The 21,552-nt window shown below is 46.1% G+C and overlaps 3 protein-coding genes across 3 annotated transcripts in view; 2 read left to right on the top strand and 1 right to left on the bottom strand.

Annotated features, from left to right (window-relative positions):
- The window catches only part of LOC119433266 (trafficking protein particle complex subunit 5), a 42,026-nt gene extending 41,442 nt beyond the window's left edge, over window positions 1-584 (top strand). Inside the window, exon 7 of the mRNA XM_037700415.2 lies at window positions 365-584. Coding sequence (XP_037556343.1) covers window positions 365-463 — 99 coding nt within the window. The 3' untranslated portion in view covers window positions 464-584. The remainder of the gene's footprint in view (window positions 1-364) is intronic.
- LOC119433007 (uncharacterized) overlaps window positions 1-21,552 on the top strand; it is a 280,121-nt gene that overhangs the window by 59,841 nt on the left and 198,728 nt on the right. The window lies entirely within an intron of this gene.
- The window catches only part of LOC119432584 (inactive tyrosine-protein kinase transmembrane receptor ROR1-like), a 37,550-nt gene continuing 34,506 nt past the window's right edge, over window positions 18,509-21,552 (bottom strand). Inside the window, exon 9 of the mRNA XM_037699747.2 lies at window positions 18,509-21,376. Coding sequence (XP_037555675.1) covers window positions 20,651-21,376 — 726 coding nt within the window. The 3' untranslated portion in view covers window positions 18,509-20,650. The remainder of the gene's footprint in view (window positions 21,377-21,552) is intronic.

Raw genomic sequence — 21,552 nt, 5'->3', positions numbered from 1 at the left:
CATTTTGTTACCTAAGGCCATTTGAAGACACTAATGGGCAGTGTCATGATGTTAAGCAATGTGTCGATTATGCCATGACATGATCTAAGGACATGTGAAGACGCTAATGGCAGCTCCAGTAAGTGGCTTCAAGGCACTTTGGCAGTACTATAAATGGTGTATAGAAACCCAGTTTTTATTGCAAGCACGAGCGCACTCCATTGTCGATTTTAAATTCTATTGTTGGTACTCATCATTGTCATGACGCTAAGCAATGCATAATCCTGCCATTAGTACTCTTGCTAAGGAAACTATTGTGGCCGATAGTACATGTTTGTCTTCATTCCAAGTATCCCTCTCCTTCTTGTGTTTTGTGCCATTGCAGCCAGCCAAGGTGACTGCCCACTGGTACAAAGGAACAACCTTCATGATTAAGTTTGAGGAATCGGTCATTGCCAGGGACAAAGCGATGGAGAACCGATAAAGCCACGTGGAGCGCCTAGTCCGTCCTTCTCATGTACAGTCACCCACAGAACTGCGCCTCCGATGCCCCCGTTTCGTTAGCTCACTGTTCTTTCAAAATAAAAGTACTCCTGTGTCGAGCACTTTGTCGTATGTAATTGACCACTTACAACCCTGTCCCCCAGTGCATGCTGTGCAAGCAACACAGGTTCACAAGAAGGTGGAGACCTGGAAGTAATGAAAATTGGTCAGGGCAAGGGAAGCTTCAAACCGGAGCCAACATTTTGAAAGTCCCTTTGTGGATATACCGGCTCCAACCTGAGGCTTGCCTTGTTTTATTGTTTCACCACTGTTGACCAGTGCATGTTGTATGTTTTCAAGTTCCTGTCTCATTTGTTTGTTTGCTGTGTGTGTTGGACATGTCTTACTAAATCTCACGTCATAGGGGGAACTGCTGGACTCAATTTTTTCGTTAGGCCCACGTAAAGCCAACGGACAATGAAACCAAGAAACCCACAGGGCCAATTAGCTGTGATTTTAAATTGGAATGTAAAAATTTTAATGTCAAGGGTAATGAAAGTGGACAAAAAAAACAAAAAAACATTGTGCTTTTTGTGAGAACCTAACCTACATCTTCTGCATACATGGAATTGAACTACAGCGATGGTTGATCCTCTTGTAATGATGTTTAATTCAAGGTGAGAAGCAGCAGATAAACAGCAGCCTAGCAGCAGCAAACAGTCCGAGTTCTCTTGCAAATCACAGCACGGGTCGTCGTCGTCTCTGAGCTGCTGCCAGAAACACAAGGCGCGTCCGCTTCATTACATTGGCCCCGGGTGTGAAACGGAGCCATCCTGGCGACTCAGGGATTAAACAGGATGAGGGGGTCGAAATAAGGCACGGCTAACATGCACTGTCTCGCGACCTCGACAACGAAGGTCCGGCAATGGTGTGACGGTCTTAACTATATAGTTCACAGGGGAGGAGGCGTCGATGATCCGGTATGGACCATGGTACCGCGCGAGTAGTTTCGAAGAAAGGCCGGGGATGTGAGGCGGTATCCATAGCCAAACAAGGGAACCAGGAGAGAAGGTGGGCGTGGCCTGATGACTGTCACATCTTGTCTTCTGACGCCCCTGATCCTCGCTGGTCAATGAATGAGCCAGCTGGCGGCAATCTTCAGCGCATCGGGTGACTTCTGAAATGGTTGTGCACTCGGAGGTGTCAGGTCGGTAGGGCACGATAGTATCCAAAGGACACGAAGGCTCACGCCCATACAGGAGAAAAAAAGGGGAAAAACCGGTGGTTGCTTGTGTCGCGGTGTTATAAGCGAAAGTAACGGGAGTATGGTGTCCCAATTGGTGTGGTCGGACGAGACGTACATCCTCAACATGTCGCCCAGTGTTCGGTTGAAGCGCTCCATGAGACTGTTCGTTTGGGGGTGATACGCGGTCGACTTCCGGTGAATTATCTAGCACTCGCGAAGGAGGGATTGTATCGCTTCTGACAGGAAGACACGACCCCTATCGCTGAGTAGTTCTCGTGGAGCACCGTGGCGAAGCACGAAGTTGCGAAGAAGAATGCACATCACAACGTCGCGCGTGGTCGCGGCGGGAAGAGTCGCGTTCTCGGCGTACACGTCAGGTGATCGACGCCAACAATAATCCAGCGGTTTCCACATCCGCTGTATGGGAGCTGGCCATAGAGGTTGATGCTTACACGGTCGAGCAGGACACAGTAGCGGCTGTAGTGGGCCAGTAGGGCGCAGGGGGGGAGTTTTGCTTTGTTGGCAGGCGGTGCATGATTGAACGTACTGCTGGACAAACCGATACATTCCACCCCAGTAATATTGCTGACGCAGCTTTGTGAAGGTTTTTAGGACACCGGCGTGTGCGCTTTGAGGGTCAGCATAGAAGTACGCGCACATATCGGAGCACATGTGACGAGAAATAGCCAGAAGCCGTTTCCGACTGTCGGGCATATAGTTGCGGCGGTAGAGGTGTTGTCTCGCACAGCAAAGTGGGCTGCTTGACGGCGTAGGGTCCGCGTTGAAGAAACGACCGATGGAGTGGCAAGGTAGTCGAGCAGCAGGGCAAGCGATGGGTTCTTGCGTTGCTTGGAGGGCATGTCAATAGCGGTCAATAGTGATGGGTCTGAGGTTGGAGAAGGAACAGAAAGAAGCCACATCAGGTGTCATCGGCGAGCGGGAGAGCGCGTCGGCGTCGGAAGGCTGTCAACCAGAGCGGTATATGACACAAATGTCATATTCCTGCAGGCGAAGCGCCCAACGGCCGAGGTGGCCCGACGGGTCTTTCAAGGAGGAAAGCCAACAAAGGGCGTGATGGTCAGTGATGATGCTGAAAGAACGGTTGTAGAGATAAAGACGAAACTTGCCCATTGCCCAAATGATGGGTAAGCATTCCTTCTCTGTGAGGCTTAATTCATCTCGGCTTTTTTAAGGGTACGGCTGGCATAAGCCACGACGTATTCTTCATTCGTGGCTTTTCGTTGGGCCAAGACTGCACCAAGGCTGACACCACTGGCGTCGGTGTGAACCTCTGTCGGCGCAGTTGGGTCGTAATGGCAAAGAATCGGTGGTAAAGTCAGCAACCCACGTAACTTGTCAAAGGCTTCATCGCATGCTGATGACCACGCGGAAATGCCTTTGCTTGCGGTAAGCAGCTTCGTCAAGGGTGCGATGATAATGGCGAAGTTCCGGACGAAGCGTTAAATATGAGAACACAGGTGTATGAAACTTCGCAGGGTCTTGATAGATGTAGGGGAAATTTGGCAACTGCTCGAAGCTTGTCGGGATCAAGGAGGATACCATCTTTCGAGACTACGTGACCCAAGACAGTTAATTTTCGGTCAGTGAAACGGCATTTCTTAAGGTTGAGCTGGAGGCCAGCTTAATTGAGACAGGTCAAGATGTCATGCAGACGGGCGAGACGTGTCGGAAAAGCCTGTGAGAAAACAACTATGTCATCTAGATAACATAAGCAAGTCTTCCACTTGTGTCCACGAAGAATGGTATCAATCATGCGCTCGAAGGTAGCGGGAGCATTGCAGAGCCCGAAAGGCATGACGTTAAACTTGTACAGGCCATCGGGATTGATGAAAGCTGTCTTTGGGCGGTCAGCCTCGGCCATGGGAACCTGCCAATAGCCAGAGCAGAGATCTAAAGACGAGAAGTATTCTGCACCTTGCAGACAGTCTAGAGCATCGTCGATCCGAGGCAGTCGGTAGACGTTTTTTCTCGTAATCCTGTTTAGGCGGCGATAATCGATACAAAACAGGATGGTGCCATCTTTTTTGCGCGCTAGAACGACAGGTGATGACCAAGGGCTTTGAGAAGGCTGAATGACGCCGTGCTGCAGCATGTCGTCCACTTGTTCCGTGATAACTCGGCGCTCTCTTCTGCGGAAACGCGATACTCACGCTGTCGCAAAGGGGCTTGGTAACCGGTGTCGATAGTATGAAAGAGACCTGTCGTGCGACCCAAGGATGGTTTGTTGCAGTCGAACGAAGAAACGAACTCGTTCAGTAGATTAAGAAGTTCTGTGCGATGAAACGGCGAAAGGTCTGCGGCAATGGCCTTGTCGAAAACTGCTGAAGGCGGTGTTGATGAGACGGAAGTTGTGGCGTCCAGATATAAATAGGTGGCGCCATCGTGAACGTCAAGGTCCTCAATACACGTGACTGCTTGCACAAATCCCCCAAGGTCTCACCGGGCAGTATGGTGACTGGATACCGGTGTGGATTACAGATGGCTATCAAAGCGGATTCAGACCTGACAGTGAAGACGGCGAACGGGAGAAATAAGCCCTTGCGGTGAGCAAGCATGTTAGAGGGCATAAATGCCACAGTTGAGTCTGGCACGGCAGCACACGACAAGGTCACAAGCACCGAAGTCTCCGGAGGTAGATAGGTATCTTCGTCAATGAAGACTTTGCAAACACTGAAGTTGGCGCCGACCGATGGTGAATTACATAGTGGCGAAAGGGCCACTTGCACGCGAGAACAATCGAGGATGCCACTATGACGTGACAGGAAGTCCCACCCAAGGATGAGATCATGAGAACAGAATGGCAACACAAAAAAACTCGATGTACAAAACGTCTTGGATGACTACACGGGTGGTGCATACAGCTCTAGGATGAATGCGTTGCGCGCTAACAGTGCGAGTGCCATGCCAGAAGGAGAGGTCGTGACTTTTTTAGCTTGCAACAAAGATTTTCATGGATGACGGAAACGGCAGCCCACGGTATCGATAAGCACTTGGGCGGATGCTCCTTCGACATGGACGTCAGTGACGTTCTGCGGTGAAAATTTAAGCCTTAGAAAGTTCGATGAGCTTGCAGTTCTTGCCTCCGGAACTGCGCTAGTCAGTTTCCCTCGGCAGACTGTCTGAACGGCGGTCGCGATCGAAGGGTCTCAGCGGCGAGTCAGCGGCATCTTGGCAGCGTATCTCGGCGGCATGTTGTGGCGCGTAGGGAAGCTGGTCAAAGGCGTCACGGTGCGAGGACATGTTACGACGACAAAAGCGCGCAACGTGACCAGTCATGCCACAGGCGAAGCGAATAGGCCTGTTGTCTGGCGTGCGCCGCGTGTCGGCTCGACGAAGAAGCTGGGGTGACAGCCATGGAACGGGAGCAGGGGAAACCGGTGCATTGGTGGTGAGACGGAATATGACGGTGGGGGTGGCTGTGCGGCAGCGGCAGCATAGTTGTGCGGCGGAGGTGTGACCTGCGGCGGGTAGTCTGAATAAGAGAGCGGTGCCGTCGGAGATGCGAATAGCGGCGGGTAGTCAGTATAGGAGAGTGGTGCCGTCATAGCAGCAGGCGGGTGAACGGGAGTAAGTGCGTCAGATATTTGAGCACGGATGGCTTGTCCCACGGCCGGAGTCAGTGTTCGGGCAGGCTTCTGGCTGTGAGGGAGCAGCGACAGCTGGTGGGCCACTTCCTCGCGAATGAAATCCTTGAGCTGAAGGACGAGAGCAGAAGGATCGGTATGGCCTGCGGCAACTGCAATGGCCGAGACCGAGTCAGCCTGTGGGACGTTTTGGCGGGTGTTGTTACGTTGGCGGCGCAATTAGTCGAAACTCTGACACAGGTTGAAGAAAACGGCGACGCTGGTTGGACTCTTGGCCAGCAGCATTTTTAACGCGTCGTCCTCAATACCCTTCAGAATATGTTTGATCTTCTCGTCCTCCGCCATCGTTGGATTAACACGGCTGCAGAGATCCAAGACATCCTCAATATAACTGGGAAAAGTCTCGCCCGGTTGCTGTGCTCGCTGGTGTAGACGCTGTTCGGCGCGTAGCTTGGGGGACAGTGGGGCGGCCAAACACATTGGTGAATTGTGTCTTGAACGCGGACCAACTTGAAATGTCATATTCGTGATTCCTAAACCAAAGGTTGGCGACGTCAGCAAGGTAAAACATGACATTAGTCAGTTGAGATTGGTCTTCCCACTTATTGTGAGCGCTTACACGTCCATAGGAGGAGAGCCAGTCTTCGACGTCATGCTCTCCGGTCCCGCTGAAGGTAGCCGGGTTGTACTGATGGACAACGCCGGCGCAAGTGACAGGGGCAGCCGTGGGTACAGTTAGTGCGTAGGTCGCGTCGGTCATGGTGTCGGTGGGCAACGTATGATTGCGGAGCTCCAGGGTGACTCGAGGGATACCCAGCACCTCCACCAAATGTAATGATGTTTAATTAAAGGTGAGAAGCAGCAGATAAACAGCAGCCTAGCAGCAGCGAACAGCCCGAGCTCTCTTGCAAATCACAGCACGGGTCGTCGTCGTCGTCTCTGAGCTGATATCGGAAACACGAGGCGCTTCATTACACTCTGTCCACTTTCTTGGGTATTTGTGTGTATGAGATATGGCTTGGGGACTGTTAGCCAATGCCACTCATGACTATGAGGGCGGATGTAGGACATCCTTTTAGCCAAAGGTGTGTTGTAGAATGTGAACTTAGTAGCATGCTCCCACAGGCGTCTAGCATATTTACCCAATTCTAATGCACCCTCGAATCTAACAGGCACCCAATTCTCACGTGTTCGAAGTAAGAAAATGAAAGGGCACCTGAACATAATGTACACCCCATTTATAAAAGAAATATAGCGGGCCTCACATGTATGCAGCGAAAAAATACGAGACGTGCACAATTTACCTAACTTGCTGACGTGCCCATCGTCATCTCTGCTGGAAAGCTCCTTTTTGCTGTACCTCCTATTCACAGCAACCTTCATGAAAACATAATCTGTTCATCTTGTGATGGCAATGATGTTGCCTCATCTGCTCTGACATTAGGCTGTTGTCAACGCACCGCCTAATTTAGCAAGCGTGATTTTGGTTTCGTTTCCGTTTGTAACGTGCAAGCAATTTTCAGACTTATTTTCTCTGAAAGAAGGTATGTGGTAGATTCGGGTAAATACAGTAGTTGTCCTTGCATTCATTTTTATTTCCTTTTTCGTTAAGATTTATGCATTTCAATTTAAAACCAGTTGTTGCCCCTGTGCTTTGCTTGACTTCATTTCCTGTTGGCTTCATGTGGTTGTGTCTAACTCACCCGTTGTCACACACGAGCACTCTTCAGTGCTTGTGAGTCAGTGAAGACAAAACGTCTCTTTTTACTAAAGCACTACAGTTTTGTTGAATACTTGATTGTGGTGTTGATACGGTTTACTTGTTCTCTTTATTGTGACTCAGTAGTTCAGTGCAGGTAAACATTGACGATGATTTAAAGTACTTTTCCGATGTGAGTACATATTACAGTAGAACCTCGTTATAACGAACCTGCATATAGTGAAGAGAAATGTAGGTCCCACAATACATTCCTATAGGCGTCCGTATATTTTTAAGTCGTTAGTGAAGGGTATAGTGAAGAAATTAATATGTAAAAAAAAAGTGCATTTCTGTATTATATTTGGAAGGACATGAATAGTTGTGATTCTGAAGGAACTGAAAACAATAAAATGAAAAACGAAGACATCAAAAATACGACCTCCTGCTGATGACGAAGTGAACAAAGATCACACTAACCTAGGTTGAAACACAGTATCAGTAACTGTGGCAATTCCTTCATGCACGGGCTGCTTTAATTGTTATCAATGTGATAACACAGATTATCAAAGATGTGCATCTATGTTTCAGTAAAGAACAATTTGCACTCTTTTGAGTGAGCGCAGCGGAGAGTGCAGCTAAATGGCATCTGCATCTTTTGTAAAGCAGCAAATCAGTAGTCGGGCACATAAATTTCTTTATTGTTCCAGCAAACTTGTTGTAATTGTCTTCGTTTTAGAGGCATTCATAGTACACATGAGCGGTAAGAATTTGTCCCTGACCTAACCAATCCTTTGTTATACAGGTCATTCCACATTAGAGGTGTTCATTGTAGAGACGTTCAACTGTATGTGTGTAACACTCAAACTCGAATTTAGATAAATACATGATGCCAGGAACCCTTTTTCCTTCTTTTTTCTATATATATTTTTACTTTTCCCCGGAGTTTTAGTTCCATGGAATACTACATACTTTTCCTGAGATTTAGTTTACAGATTTTGTTCGAAAGTTCTGATTCATCACATACACACTCCTGGAGCCTTTCCAACAAGTGCAAGACAACATTGCTCGAAGGTGAATTCATCATTTGACACTTTCCCTCGCATGTGTTGCTGGTGAACGGTGATAAACATAAACTGTGGAGCAGAGGATGGAACACACTGCCACACCATCTGTCAAGCTCGTATGGTAACAGCACTTGGCACATCCCATTTGTGTCCATCGTCTTGCAGTCTGGGAATGCATTCCCAAATGTGCCAGTAGCCAGTAGCAACAGGAGAACACCAACTGTACGAGTGCCTCAGTGATGATGAAATGCTTGTGAAATCGGTGTTCACATGCGCTCCTGTTGACTTTGCGGTTCAATGTTGTAAGGAAGCCCTGGAACAAGATCCCACTCTACCCTCTCCTACTCACGTAGATGACTTAAGTCATCTGTTGAGAGTGTTGCCTTAGAAAAAAGTACTTCGTCTGCAACAAGTCTTTCTACAGGCAAGTTATTGGAACCGCCATGGGGGCTTTTGTCTCCGTCATGGGTGCCAACCTCGCCTTAGAGGCCATCAAAGGTTCAGCGTTGTTGTCGTTCAGCCCTGTCCCCACATTTTCGTGTGTTGTGTTGACGACTCTTTCTGTATAATTTGCCGCAATGGTGTCACAAGGTTCTTTGGTCGCCTGAGTTCATTCAAGCTGAGCATCCAGTTTACAGTGGAACACGGAAGAGCAGCCACATCACATTACTTGATGTTCTCATTGAACGAACCATTAAAGGCTTCATCACATATTGCAAGCACAGACACGAGAAAATACCTCGATTATATTTCCGTACACCCCAAAGGGCCACAAACGCTCGTTTTCCTTATCCCTGTTCGACCGCGCCTAATCTCCTTGCTTCAGTCCTACAAGGCATAAAGCAGAGTTGATCTTGGTACGGAAGGACCATAACAGTAATGGCTACCCACCACAATTGCTAAGGGAGCAAGAGCATCATGCCTCAGTGCCCAGATGCCATGTAGTGCCAAATAAAAACGAGCGCACTGTCATTTCCTATGCAGGCGGCATGATTAAGGCTTTCACCAGAGTGCTTAATTACTGCAATGTTTGGTTGGCACATGTCCCAGCAAGTTACGTGGTCAACTGGCGCACGTAAAGGGCCCCTTGGAAAGATTGAACTGTCCTAGTGTCGTGTATAAATTCCCGTGCAAGGAGTGCGATGCAGCCTAAATTGAACCTGGGAACTTCAAAAAGGCAACTGTTTCCGACTCGCTATCTGAGCACCATGAGAAGATACGCCATTAAGACTGGGACTCTGTGTCCGTTATCGCCACAGAGAAGCTATTACCTTTGCGATTACTATTAGAATCACGACATAGTCGGATGATGCACCAAGCGATTAACAGAACACATAGTAATCTGGCCACACCCTACGCACGCGCACTGCACCATGTCACCCACACTTGCACAAGAGCCATTGAATTTCCTGTCATTGCGAACAAGGGACCCTTACAGGCCCCGAAACGTCCAGCTTTTTTTTTTTTTTTTTAATACTCTTGGCAAGTGTTTCTTTCAATTTCATCATCGTGTAGTGTCAGTGTCGCCCCACATTCTTTTTACATTTAACAAAAACTTAAGAGGAAAATTATTTTAGGTTTATTTGTAAATTAACCTTCTACTATACCAAAAAAAAAGCCACTCTTACACGAGAAAACTCTTGGAAAGCCAGAAAAAAACAGACTAGTGCTGGCGCTACCTTAATATTCTCACACGAACTCGCCGTGACGTCGGAGATTTTGATGGCCTCTCTTCGGGCCTAGTTAATATTTTGGCAATAAATACCTACTGCATTGTATTCTAAAGGAGCCAGAAACTCAAGTCAAGTTTCAAGAACTTTTATAAAGCCACAGCTGCTGCTCAGGTGGCAGAAAATACTTTAAATAAAATCCGTGGCATCGCACTGGCGTACCAGCACTGGGGCCTCGACGCAAAATTCAAGAAAATGAAACTGACTAATTTTTTGCTCTAGTAATCAACTTATTACAGTGAAATTAACAGAAGTAAAGCTTTGAAAGAATAGTTTATCAGTCTAAAGTGATTTAGCGTCTCTTTAGTGTTCATTTAGAAGTCGAATTTACCAACAAAGCTGATCTCGCGAGTAGCAGCATAGCAGACAACCGAGCAAGTACCAAAACCACAGGACCACATATTGTGTCACATCATGTGCATCTCCTGGGAGCCAAAACTGGTTTGTAAAAAGCTATTATAGCAAGGTATATTGGGTGCTATGAAGCAATTTTTGTAGGGGCTTAATGTCTACAGCCTTCATTTAATGCAAGAAAAGTTGAAAATGTCACGCATGATCCCATTGAAGTATTCATATTAACCATGCATCTACTGTACTCCTGTTCAGGCACGTGTAAGCATTAATTTTACTCTACACTTGGCAACTTGACTTTTGTTGGGCAGTCATTGTGTTTTGGCCAGTCCAAAGTCACCACATGCAACATTCTGCGTGTGCAATCGCCAGTGGTTAGCATCTTGCAGTTTAAGCAGTCATCGTGTTTTGGCCAGTACAGTCATCACATGCAACAGCCTGCCTGTGCAATCGTCAGTGGTTAGCATTGTGTGTGCTATTGTGTGCTACTACTCAGAATTACTACCCACAAGTGTGTGTTCCGTATCCTAAATGATACTATGGGCATCTGGCATTTGCAATTTGAGGCCATTGTTAGGAGTCAAGTACCTGGAATATAATGAACGTTTTAAGCTGTTCGGATCACTACAGTGAACCAGAATATTATATGGGCAGTGTGCTGCCCAATGCACCATCCATTTACCGTGCGCGTTGCGCAAAGTGCTACTTCTAGCGACGGTGTTCTAGCGACCGTCGCTTCTGCTTTTAGCGACGGTGCTGTCGTCTACGAAGCCATAGCTCTACACATGGCCTATTTGAAGTGCGCGTCCAGTCAGACGCAGGTTCCAGACTGCCCGCTTGCTTCACCGCGTGCGCCTTCAATAGTTACCGACAGCAGTGCCGCCGCTACTGGCGACACAAAACACGTCGGGCGGCGAAGTGTAGTTGTACTACTCAAAAAAGGTCTAGTGCACTCTAATATCACTGTGGGCAGGCAGCAAGGCGCTCATTGCTCCCACAGTTGAAAGGGGCCTGAATGCACCCCCACCTTGGATTTTATTCCTGTAATAGCAGCACAAACAGACACACAAACATGAAGGCCATGGGACAAGCACTGTTGATGTCATCGTTCAGCATTTGTCGCGTGGCCCTCTTTGTCTGTGTGTGTTGTTTGTTTGCTCAGTTATTACAAAATGCAGTTATGCCAACTCGCCCAACTTTCCATCTTATTGTTTCATTTTACTGCGTTAGCTGGTATGGGATCTCGGCTCTGCCATTTAGTGCTTCACGAAACTAACATCACGTCTTACAAGAATTCAGAATGCACTCCAGAAAAAGAAAGCACTTTCTCAGGATTCAGTATGAGGTGTTTCGGTGCACAAGCTGAGCACTTGCCTTAAAGCTTTGAAGGAGGTGCATAAAAGCATTTGTGCATCTTATGTTCGCAATAGTAGTGTGTTCCAAGTTTAGTCTGGTTTCCGCACACGAAAAATAACATCCACACACTCGAAATGATTCAAAGGAAAGCCGTCCGTTTTCTTTATACCGCTACAAGCGTACCGACTCACCAACTGAGCTACTATCACAATTTGCAGGCCTTCACACTGGAAAGCCGAGCGAAACTACAGCGTTTGAAGTTTTTATATATGTTACTCCACAACTCATTTAAGCTAAACTACTCAGACTTTGCAAACCTTAAGTCCACTTGCCAGACTCGACAGATGCACCCACATAGACTAGAAGAGTTTTCCTGCAATAATAATGCGTTTTTTTTTCCTACTTCCCACAAGCTGTGCGGGAATGGAATGAACTGAACTCGTGTGTCACCGCGCAAACGTTTTCCAAATTTGTTGAGCTTGCCGAGAAGGCAGTCCTCTCTTTTACTTATTGATATTATTTGCGTCTCTGTATGTGTTCCCACCTGTCCTGTATTTTCTTAAACCAGGATTGCAAATGTACATATATGTGTCAAAATTGTTCACCCACCCCTGTAATAACCCCCATGGGGTTGACAGTATGTTGAAATAAATAAATAAATAAATAAATAAATCCCGCTTAATCCGTGGTTAGAGCAGAGCTCCGCTCACATTATGAGGGGGATCAGCCAGCCATAAATGGTGATGTTAAGACTCGCATAAAGCAAGTGAAAGAAGCCCCTTTATTATACCGGTCCAATATCTCCTACCAGAATGTTTTTGTTTTTTTGTCACATTGCACAGTTTCTTAGCTGAGCGGTTATTTCTCTACAAAGCGAAAACGAATTGCAAATACATAGATGTCATGGAAGCTAACCTGCTTGACCTATTGCATAAGGGAATGCGTTTCAAAAATCTGTGAAGTAGCTGCCGCACACCTTCAGCTATCACTTTAACTATCTTAAGCTATCACTGTAGCAGCTCTGGAAATAGTGCAGGGCTAATGCAGCTTGTTAAAAAAGAGGGTTGTTTTTCCTGGCATTTGCTAGGTGGCATCTTCGAGCATCATTTCTGGAGCTGTATTTTCCAACGATTCATTTCACTTTCCAGTGTTATCCCCCGTCACTGGGTGAGGTGAAGCCACAATTCTGTAACCACTAGGATCAATCACTCAGTCCGAAAGGTGATAAGAACAGAAAATTTAATAAATAAATTGTTACATAATAATGACCCTGGCTGAAATCAAGACTTGCAGACAAGCCAACTTTTGTAGAATTTCACTAGTAACTCGTTGCCTTAGTTGAAGAAGAGAAGTTATCAGGCTCAACATAGAGGCACAATTCTATCGTGAGGTGTTCTTAGCTGTGCTGAGCTGCTTATTACTTCTATTTTTATTATTAAAAGTAAGCACATTGTAACAATTTAGAGATTTCCCATGATGAAAAATTCAGACGCGAACACCACAGTCACCATAACTTAACTTTATTAATCTTTACGTATAAAAAGAGTAACACATCCAGTCACAGACATTGACGGGCAAAATTTTTTTTTTCTTTTGTACAAATGTGAACAAACAGTTCGACACATGCGCTGCAAGAGCATCGCAGGAGAGCACCTTTTGGGAAGTGCAAAAAAAAAAAAAAAGGTCATGGTGGGGGCAAAAAGGCAGGTTTGGAGGTTGAGATGAAGGGGACGCCAGCCAGCGGCTGTCGACGTCACCTTGAAAGTAGCAAATGCATTTACGCACACATGCATGCACACACAAATGCGCATATTTGTTTTTTGCACACATTATATTACATTCGCCTCTATTGTGGTGTGAGTGAGTGTAGTGATGTGTTGTCACCTAACTACCACAGCAAGCCCTTGTGGAATGCAGTTGCTATGGCAACTATCATTGCCTCTTAGATATTTTCTTAGAACCTCTCTATGGCTGGGGTTTCCAGGCCTGGGGGTACCATTATCGTTACATTCTGCAAACATACAAATTAGTACGTGCAATGACTTAAAACAACACCAGGTTGACAAGGACAAGATGATTAAAAAGCAGAAAAGGCAGGTCACATTGTTAGACTTCAGAGCCCATCATTGCTAAAAAGAATATTTAACCCCTTGAGTGTTTTGGACGAGCTCAGCTAGTCAACGGCAATAACCCCGGTTTCAAAGCGATTTGGACGAACTCACCGCAACTACTTAGCTTTCCTTGTACTACATTGACGGCTGCGGCACCAGTGTTTGAAATCCGCAGTCATTTCGCTCTTTCTTGTTTTATTACATAGATATCGGCACTTTTTCAGCACCACAAAAGCTGCATTGATTCAGTCTGTGTTCTACTACATAGATGACAGCCATTTTGTCAGCGCTGGAGGGACACTTCTATTGTGGTTTTTGTTATCTTCTACTTAGGTGGCAGCACTTTGTCAGCGTTCAAAGACTGCCTTTCTGGAATCGCACTTTTTTTTTCACCTTTTGGCAGATTTAGAACGGTGACGTCTGCCACTGACAGCTCTCGTGTTTGTCGCACGTGCAAATGAAAGCTGCTGCTCGACTCTTGACAGTGAAAGTGAAAGCGATGCACTAGAGTTTTGTTCTTTTAGCGACGAGGATGATGATAGTCTTCGAATCGCTTCTGCCTAAACTGTGTATTCGGAAAGCGACGACGGCATTTACTTGGCGCGACAGTGGTGCAGCGTTTTTGCACCTAAATCATGAAGCAAATTGGTCGAAAAAGCTTAAGAAGGGTTTTCAATGGATTGAAGTTCGAAAATGAGTGATTAAAAAACAAAGCACTGTCGATGGTCACTTTTGGTCAATATAATAGAACACTTAAGGAGTTTAAACTCTGTCTAGCCTGGCAGTGGCCATCGTGTTCTTATGCGGAGTGCAAGGCTGTGGGTTTGATTTGCAGTTGTAGTGACTTCCTGATGGGGATGGAATGCAAAAATGCTAATGTACTTATGTTTAGGGTCATGTTAACCCTTTCTGTGCCTTCGACCAGCTGGATTCGTCCACACATTTTAAATGAAAACGGCCAACAATGAGGGAGCGCAGGTCGTGAACGGTACTCCTCATTTTCTAGCAATGCCATGTACGAGTTTAGTTTTATCTGTGTGCTTAGCCATACTTTTTGTAGATGGCAGCACACAGTCACTGTGATAGTGGAAGTAGAAGCAAAATAGTTTTTTTTTCTGAGGAGGTATAACTTGTTGGCCAATGGGAAATAAGTTTGGCATTTTTGGACGGAATTTGGGATAGTAACGTGGCGCAGAAATTGTTAAAGAACCCCAGCTGGTTGCAATTATGTATTCTGTATGTAAAATCTTACAATTTGAATTAACATCTAGCCTGCATTTAGAATCATTGTGCGCATTTATGCGCATTATGCCGCTATTTATGTTATAAGTTGTGCATAGTGTCCTTTGTGAACCCACACACATTGTTACTTGAATATATGTTACCTTATGAGTCAGATAGTGGCTGCACTGTTTCCCTTCATCAAAGTGCACCACATGCAGAAGTCAAAATTCAAATTGGGCGAAAAGTCATTGAAACACCTTTTACAGTTGATTGGTTCAGAGTGTGGGGCTGGTTTTTAAACGTTCCTTGGTGACAATTCTTCACACTGGAATGTGAATCAAAATGTTGTAGCAAAGCTTGGCAAACACGGAAGTGGAAAGAGACATTTACGTTGTTACTGACTTGTTTACGCCTCTTTTTGTGCCAAAGGTACAGTCAAGCGCATAAGGTTATGGAGCATAGCATCGGGAAAAGTGCTGATAAATTTCTGAGCAATTTATGACCATAGCCAGTAAAACCGTCCAAGACTTGCTGTTCGCATTTAGTAGTACAGGCAGGAGCTCTAGATACAAGGCTGCATTCTGAGGCTGCAAAGATAATCGGCCCTTTCATGGATCCCGTCGTGTGTTGACTTTTGCAGCTGAGTTGAGTCTGTGCAGTGCCACTGCTGGTATGTTGCTCATTTTATTGCTTAACTTCGTTACATTATCTTCCCAATAATTTTGAGTTTTTGTGCAGCAATTCGTGAAAGTAATGTTCACTGCGGAGTCCTGCAGGAAGCATTAATTGGTAATGTAGTTTGTTGACTACACATCTGAGTAAGGAAAGTTTAAATTTTCTATTCAAGTTTGGACTGATGAAGTCTATGAAACATTGTTTCTCTTCAAAGATACTGAGAAGCGTGCTTCCCCTGACAAAGCAAAGTCGAACCAGGGTATAGCGAACACGGAGACAATGAATTATTCAATATAACGAAGTAAATCTAAAATGTGTTTGACCGACACTAGAGCTTGACAGATACATATATGCTTATAATGAATATTGGATGTAACGAAGGTATTTTCATATTGAACGTGTCTTGGTTATAACAGCATTCAACTGTATTGTCAAGCAAACCTCCCAACCATAGTAGCTGCATTCCACAAGCACTTCTTGACGCATAACGTGTTTCTTGTAGCACTGTGATATGTTTTCTTTGTGCTCATACGTAATATACCAGGACGCGCCACGTGCATCCATGTATTCTGACTGTGCGAAAACGGGTAGCAACAAATGGGGTTTAACATTTCCAGCAAACAACATCGAAAGCATCGCTGATAGCATTGCACAGATACATGCTCCAATAAACTCCTGTGTTGTTTTTGAAAATTATAGATATTCATGTGGGCCCACAGAAAGCTAGAACATATTGCCATGTGCAAGCCTTCTCATTCCTTTTTTTTTCCTTTTTTTTTATGGGAGTTCTGTTTTTGAAATGAAGGCTTTTCACGTTAAGTAAAAGTCTAGTTACATAGTGAAGTATTCACAGATTGTTTGAAAAAGTCTATTCTGTAACCACCAGTGGAGATCGCACTCCTTTCGCAAAATTGCTTATACTGGTATTCAGAGACTTTCTTCGTTGTTCGTATCTCTTTTGTTCTCACATCAAGAGCATGTGCAAGGAGACATCGCAGGTCCAGCCTTAATGTTGACCGCACAGTGCCACTATACAAGAGGTTGTCGCACTTAATGTCCTTGCTGTGTCTTGACGGGACACTTCTTGTATAACGCGAAGACTTTAAGTATATACTATTATTGTCAACTCATAAAAGTTTTTATCAAAAGCAGAGATAATGTGACCCTGAAGAGGCTTCAGAACATTGTAACGAAACAGTATGAATTGTGCGGCAGCACTGTTCGAACATTATGTTATTTACTAGGGTAGAGTGCATACATGTTCGAAAAATAGCAGTTAACGTTAAATGTTTGAAACTATCTACACTCTGAGGAGCTGGGGGCGGTACAGTATTTCACAGCAATTTCTTATCAGATGTCAGTGATCCTGACAGAGGCCAGCAACATGAAGAAGCTGGCAAGGAGCTAAGCATTCTCTGCCCTTTAGTGTCTGGAACTTGGTTATGGGCATAGCACTTAACAAAAGTTAATCTATGTGCCTGTTTCTATGTTTAGTCATTCTCTCAAACTATATAAGCGCAGTGTACAGTGCTGCTTATAAACGAATTTTAATTCTTTCATTTTGTTCATGGCGGTGCTATCTGCAGTGCTGTGAAGTCACACCCAAAAGCCCCTGCTCTGACAGCACATTGAAATCAAAAGCTTGCCTTTGGGTTTATAAATTTAAGCATCAGAAATATCTGGCTATTTTTTATTTCTTTACTTTTCTGAGGTTTGTGTAATTGCTGGTGCAGGCTTGTGGACATGAAAACATGGGACACTGCTCACATAGTTTCGTAACAATGTCTGAAGTCATTTCACGGCGTCTCCAAAGATAAGCACGTAAACTTTTTTTTTACACATAGTGTTTACTACTAAGGGACTAGTTGCACAAAACATGTTTTTTGTGTAGAACAACACATGGCACAATGAAAAGAATAATAAAGTGACGGTAGAGTGTGTGACAAGGAGTGCCGCACTTTTTTTTTTCTCTTGAGGCTGCTCTGAATGACGGAACAGCTTCATGGTGTGCCCTTAGTGTAATCTGAGTGTTCTTATTGCTCCTCGAACCACGTCACGCAAGTTCTGGCAATACAGGGTGACAGCACAACATCAAATGGGTAAAAACACAAACATGGCGGTTCTCGTGTAACAAAAGAGAGCTTAAAGTAGCAATAACACATTTCTCTACAAATGGGCTGCAGACACGCTTTGTAAACTATGTGTAAAGAAAAGGCAGTAAAAAGTCACTGTAAAATCAGTTCGTGTAAATTTATGTAAATGGCATGTCACGGTTCTCGCAGCGATGACTGGCATTGTTGGGGTGTGTTCAGGCTCGCAATGAAATGTGAGTATACAAGTGGCCTAGCTCACACACTTTGAGTCGCGATTGAGGAACACCTTGAAGTGGATCAGTAGATGTGGTTGTGCTCAAATGTGAGATTAAAGTTGGGTTTTGCTGATGCCGTGATGGTGACTGCAATGCGACAGGCAAGGCTCCTGCATTGCCTTAACTCTTCTCAGTGAGCTTTAACTACAGCGCAGTGCAGAGTATGACTGTGGGCATACGCAAATTTTGCCTTATTCCAGTGGAGAATCTATGCGATGGAGAGTTTTGTGGGGCAGAAGTTAGCTGTTCAGGCCTTCCCGTGCATCTCTCTATCGTAACTGGCTTCTGTTAAAATACACATAGCCAGAAGCTGGTGGTGCCTTTTTCATTGTTCAATTCCTATCCCTCACGCTAAGTGGCCACTCTTTGGCGATAATGGTGGTGCAGCGGCCTCTAAGCCCAGTGACTAAAGGCAAAAAGAAAATAAAGGAATGAAGGAGGACAGCTGTAAGCCCCCACTTGGCTAGATTCAAATTTTTGGCAAAAGTACGAATCATACATACTGGAAGCAATTATTAATATAAAGGAGCTGGAATATTGGCAATCTGTCTATAAACCTGGTGAAGATAGTTTTCGTTGACATGCACTTTTGACAACCGCTGATATAATAGCTTAATTCGTGCACGTACTGTGCTTTTCGTGTATTCTTCATATTTATCTCATGTCGCTGAATCAGTCCAGGTGAGCGGTTTTTAGTGCCTTTCTTGCAATTTGTTTTTTTCACGCTACTTTCAACCACAAGAACAAAGAATGAAATGTATTTTCATAAATATGGCCGCCATTGGAATGACATATCGCACAGCACCTTTCGCACCTGCAAAATTTAGTGGATGCGTTTACCACAGGCGAGACTGGAAGTTTCTTGGGAGCTGGGTTCCCGAAGAGGTAAAAAAGTGTGATCATTTCAGTCTGCATTGCATGCGTGTAGGCTTAAGGTTAACGAAGGTTTCTTCTTAAGCTTTGCCAGACGAGAAAAACTGCGCAAGCCATCACATGCCATGATGTAAGTGAACATTCTCGTGGAAACAGTACATCTAATGTCTATGATGAGATGGTTCCCCTTTAAGGTCAACTGCAACAAAATTTTGGGCTGCATAAAAAAGCCTAGTTTCAGATTAGTATGTTGATACAGAGCAGATTCTGTGCAAAACTTTATGTTTTAAATACGAGTGGATGCTTTCTGAAAGGCTCACGAAAGTTGTTTTTGACACTGAAACAGAAAAAAAGCGACACCGTTACCGCTTGCTGGAATTAAGTCATGCACCGCTCGGAACATGCGACTTCTTGGCATGACCTCTGAAATTAGGTGCTGCCCGTGGCTGCCCATGGTGCAGCAAAAAATATCTGAGGCAAAGTGCTTGGGCTTTCACATCCTCTAAACACCAGCCGAAAGCATCGTTTACTTGGCTGCTATTTAAAGGCTGCTAATGAGAAAATTAGAATTGTACCAGCCCTGCAACTTTGCTAAGATTGCTGCAGCAGCACATATATATATATATATATATATATATATATAATACACATTTTTTTACCAGTCTAGCCAACGTTAAATTTCATTGCAGTCCACCTGTGACTCTTACTGTGCTGTGCTGTATGTCGGGCACTGTTAGCACTGCAGAAGCTGGCAAATGAGACACACCGGGAAGCAGCATCTTTCGCACATCTATCAATGCTTGGAAGTACGGCATTAGTACTGACTGTAAATAGCACCCGGCTGTTTCTATAATACTGACACACTGATTGCTCAAAGAACACCGGCGACACATTCAAGGCCAACTGAAGTGGATGCGTTCAATGCAAGAAAGAAAAGAATTGTGACAGTGATGGCAAAATATTTGCTGCCTTATCAAAACAAGCTTAGGAACACGTCTCTTATTGCAGATATACATACGTGCGTCAGCATCGAGTTGTGACAGTAAAAAAATGTGAAGGACTCATTTCTTGAAGATACGTTACCCATGCTAAGACAAATGAACACAAAAGTGTTTCATTTAGATGAGTATTCTTCTGACACTTTTCGTGATATCCACGGTACTGTGTGCAATTTATAAATGGTAGAGAAGCATTTCTGTGATTCTTTGTTCTATCTCGTATAGCATACTTTTTCGCTGTTTGAGAGCATACACACGCTTCTCCGCGCAAAGTGTCTTTTGCTGTGGCAGTGTTAGCTGACTTTGGCCACATTCATGTGCTCTCCGAGGCGTCGTTGCTGAAGCTCGGGGTGCTGTGTCCACTGCTGAAGTTCGTTTGTCGGTGGTCGACCAGTTGTCAAAGCACTCAATGCGGCACACGAGTCACAAGGCCACGCCACACTGCTGTCGCCGAGACAGTCGCGATTCGCTCTGTTGTCGGCGACATCCTGAGGGAACCTTCTGCAACCGTTTGTTCAAGGGACCGGCACTTGACTCAGCTGCCAGGCACGAGCAGTTCTCAAGTTGTCGAGCTTTCAGACGCCAAAGTTTTACTTGGCGCTCTGCCGTCGTGAGGTTGCTACGAGGTCTCCGTGGGGGGTGCACACGGCAGGCACCCAACTGGGAAAGGGTACGTTAAGCTCACAAGAAGTAGCAGCCGCGCACGAGCACCGACTCCCGCGGCTTTGGCCGCGGTGGATTTTCTCCAGTCCGTTTCGACGTGGCGAGCCCATTGGTGGGTAACGCAGCATTGAAACTTCCCTGAGGCAAGACACTCTCAGCAATGCCTTCTGGGAGGGAGAGACAGATCTACGCAGCTCACACAAAGTAGCAGCTGCGGGGGATCTGTCAGACCTTGGACACCCTGGTGTCGAGCGCGTTGTACGGCGGCCCAAAGTGTGACAGCGGCGGCGGGGGCGGCGGGTTCTGGAGCGGGCAGGGTGGGCCCCGGGTCATCCCTCCTCCTCCTCCGAGCGGCGTGGCGGGCCTTTCCACCAAAATGGCGCCTCCGGGTGGTCCGCCCAGGAGCGGGCTGCCACCGCCCTTGTGGCTGACCGACGTGGAGCCCGTGTGGTTGCTGCCGTGAGTGCTGAGGCTGGCGCTGCGTGCGTGCAGAGCCTGCCACGAGCAGAGGCGCGCGTGCAGCTCGCGGAACTGCGGCCGCCGGCTGGGCACCTCGTGCCAGCACTCGACCATGAGCGCATACAGGTGCGGCGGGCAGTCCTCGGGGCAGGGCAGCAGCTGGCGCGCACGCACCAGGTCGATGACTTCCTGGTTGGCGTAGCCGTAGTACGGCTGGAGGCCGTAGCTGAACACCTCCCAGAGCACGACGCCGAAGGACCACACGTCGCTCTCGGTGGTGAAGCGGCCGTACAGGATGGACTCCGGCGGCATCCAGCGCACTGGCAGCAGCGACTTGGACTGGACGCGGTAATAGTCGGACGAGTAGACGTCGCGCGACAGGCCGAAGTCGGAGATCTTGACCGTGAGCGCCTCGCCGACGAGGCAGTTGCGTGCTGCCAAGTCGCGGTGCACGTAGTGGTGCGCCGACAGGTACTCCATGCCGGCGGCAACCTGGGAAGCACGTGACGTTGATAGTCAGACCATGCAGGCTTATCATGTGCTGCAGATTATCCTGCTAGCCAAGTAGGTGCAATGAGGTAATCTGTGCCCTGCAAGTAGTGTAGTTCTGTATATGAAGATTTGTATGCACATAACATGGAAGGATCTTATTTTATCTAAACCAATGC

Source organism: Dermacentor silvarum, chromosome 11, assembly GCF_013339745.2.
Source record: "Dermacentor silvarum isolate Dsil-2018 chromosome 11, BIME_Dsil_1.4, whole genome shotgun sequence".
Lineage (NCBI taxonomy): Eukaryota > Metazoa > Arthropoda > Arachnida > Ixodida > Ixodidae > Dermacentor > Dermacentor silvarum.
The sequence above is the reverse complement of the archived record's forward strand: the minus strand, read 5'-3'. Positions and strand labels throughout refer to the sequence as shown.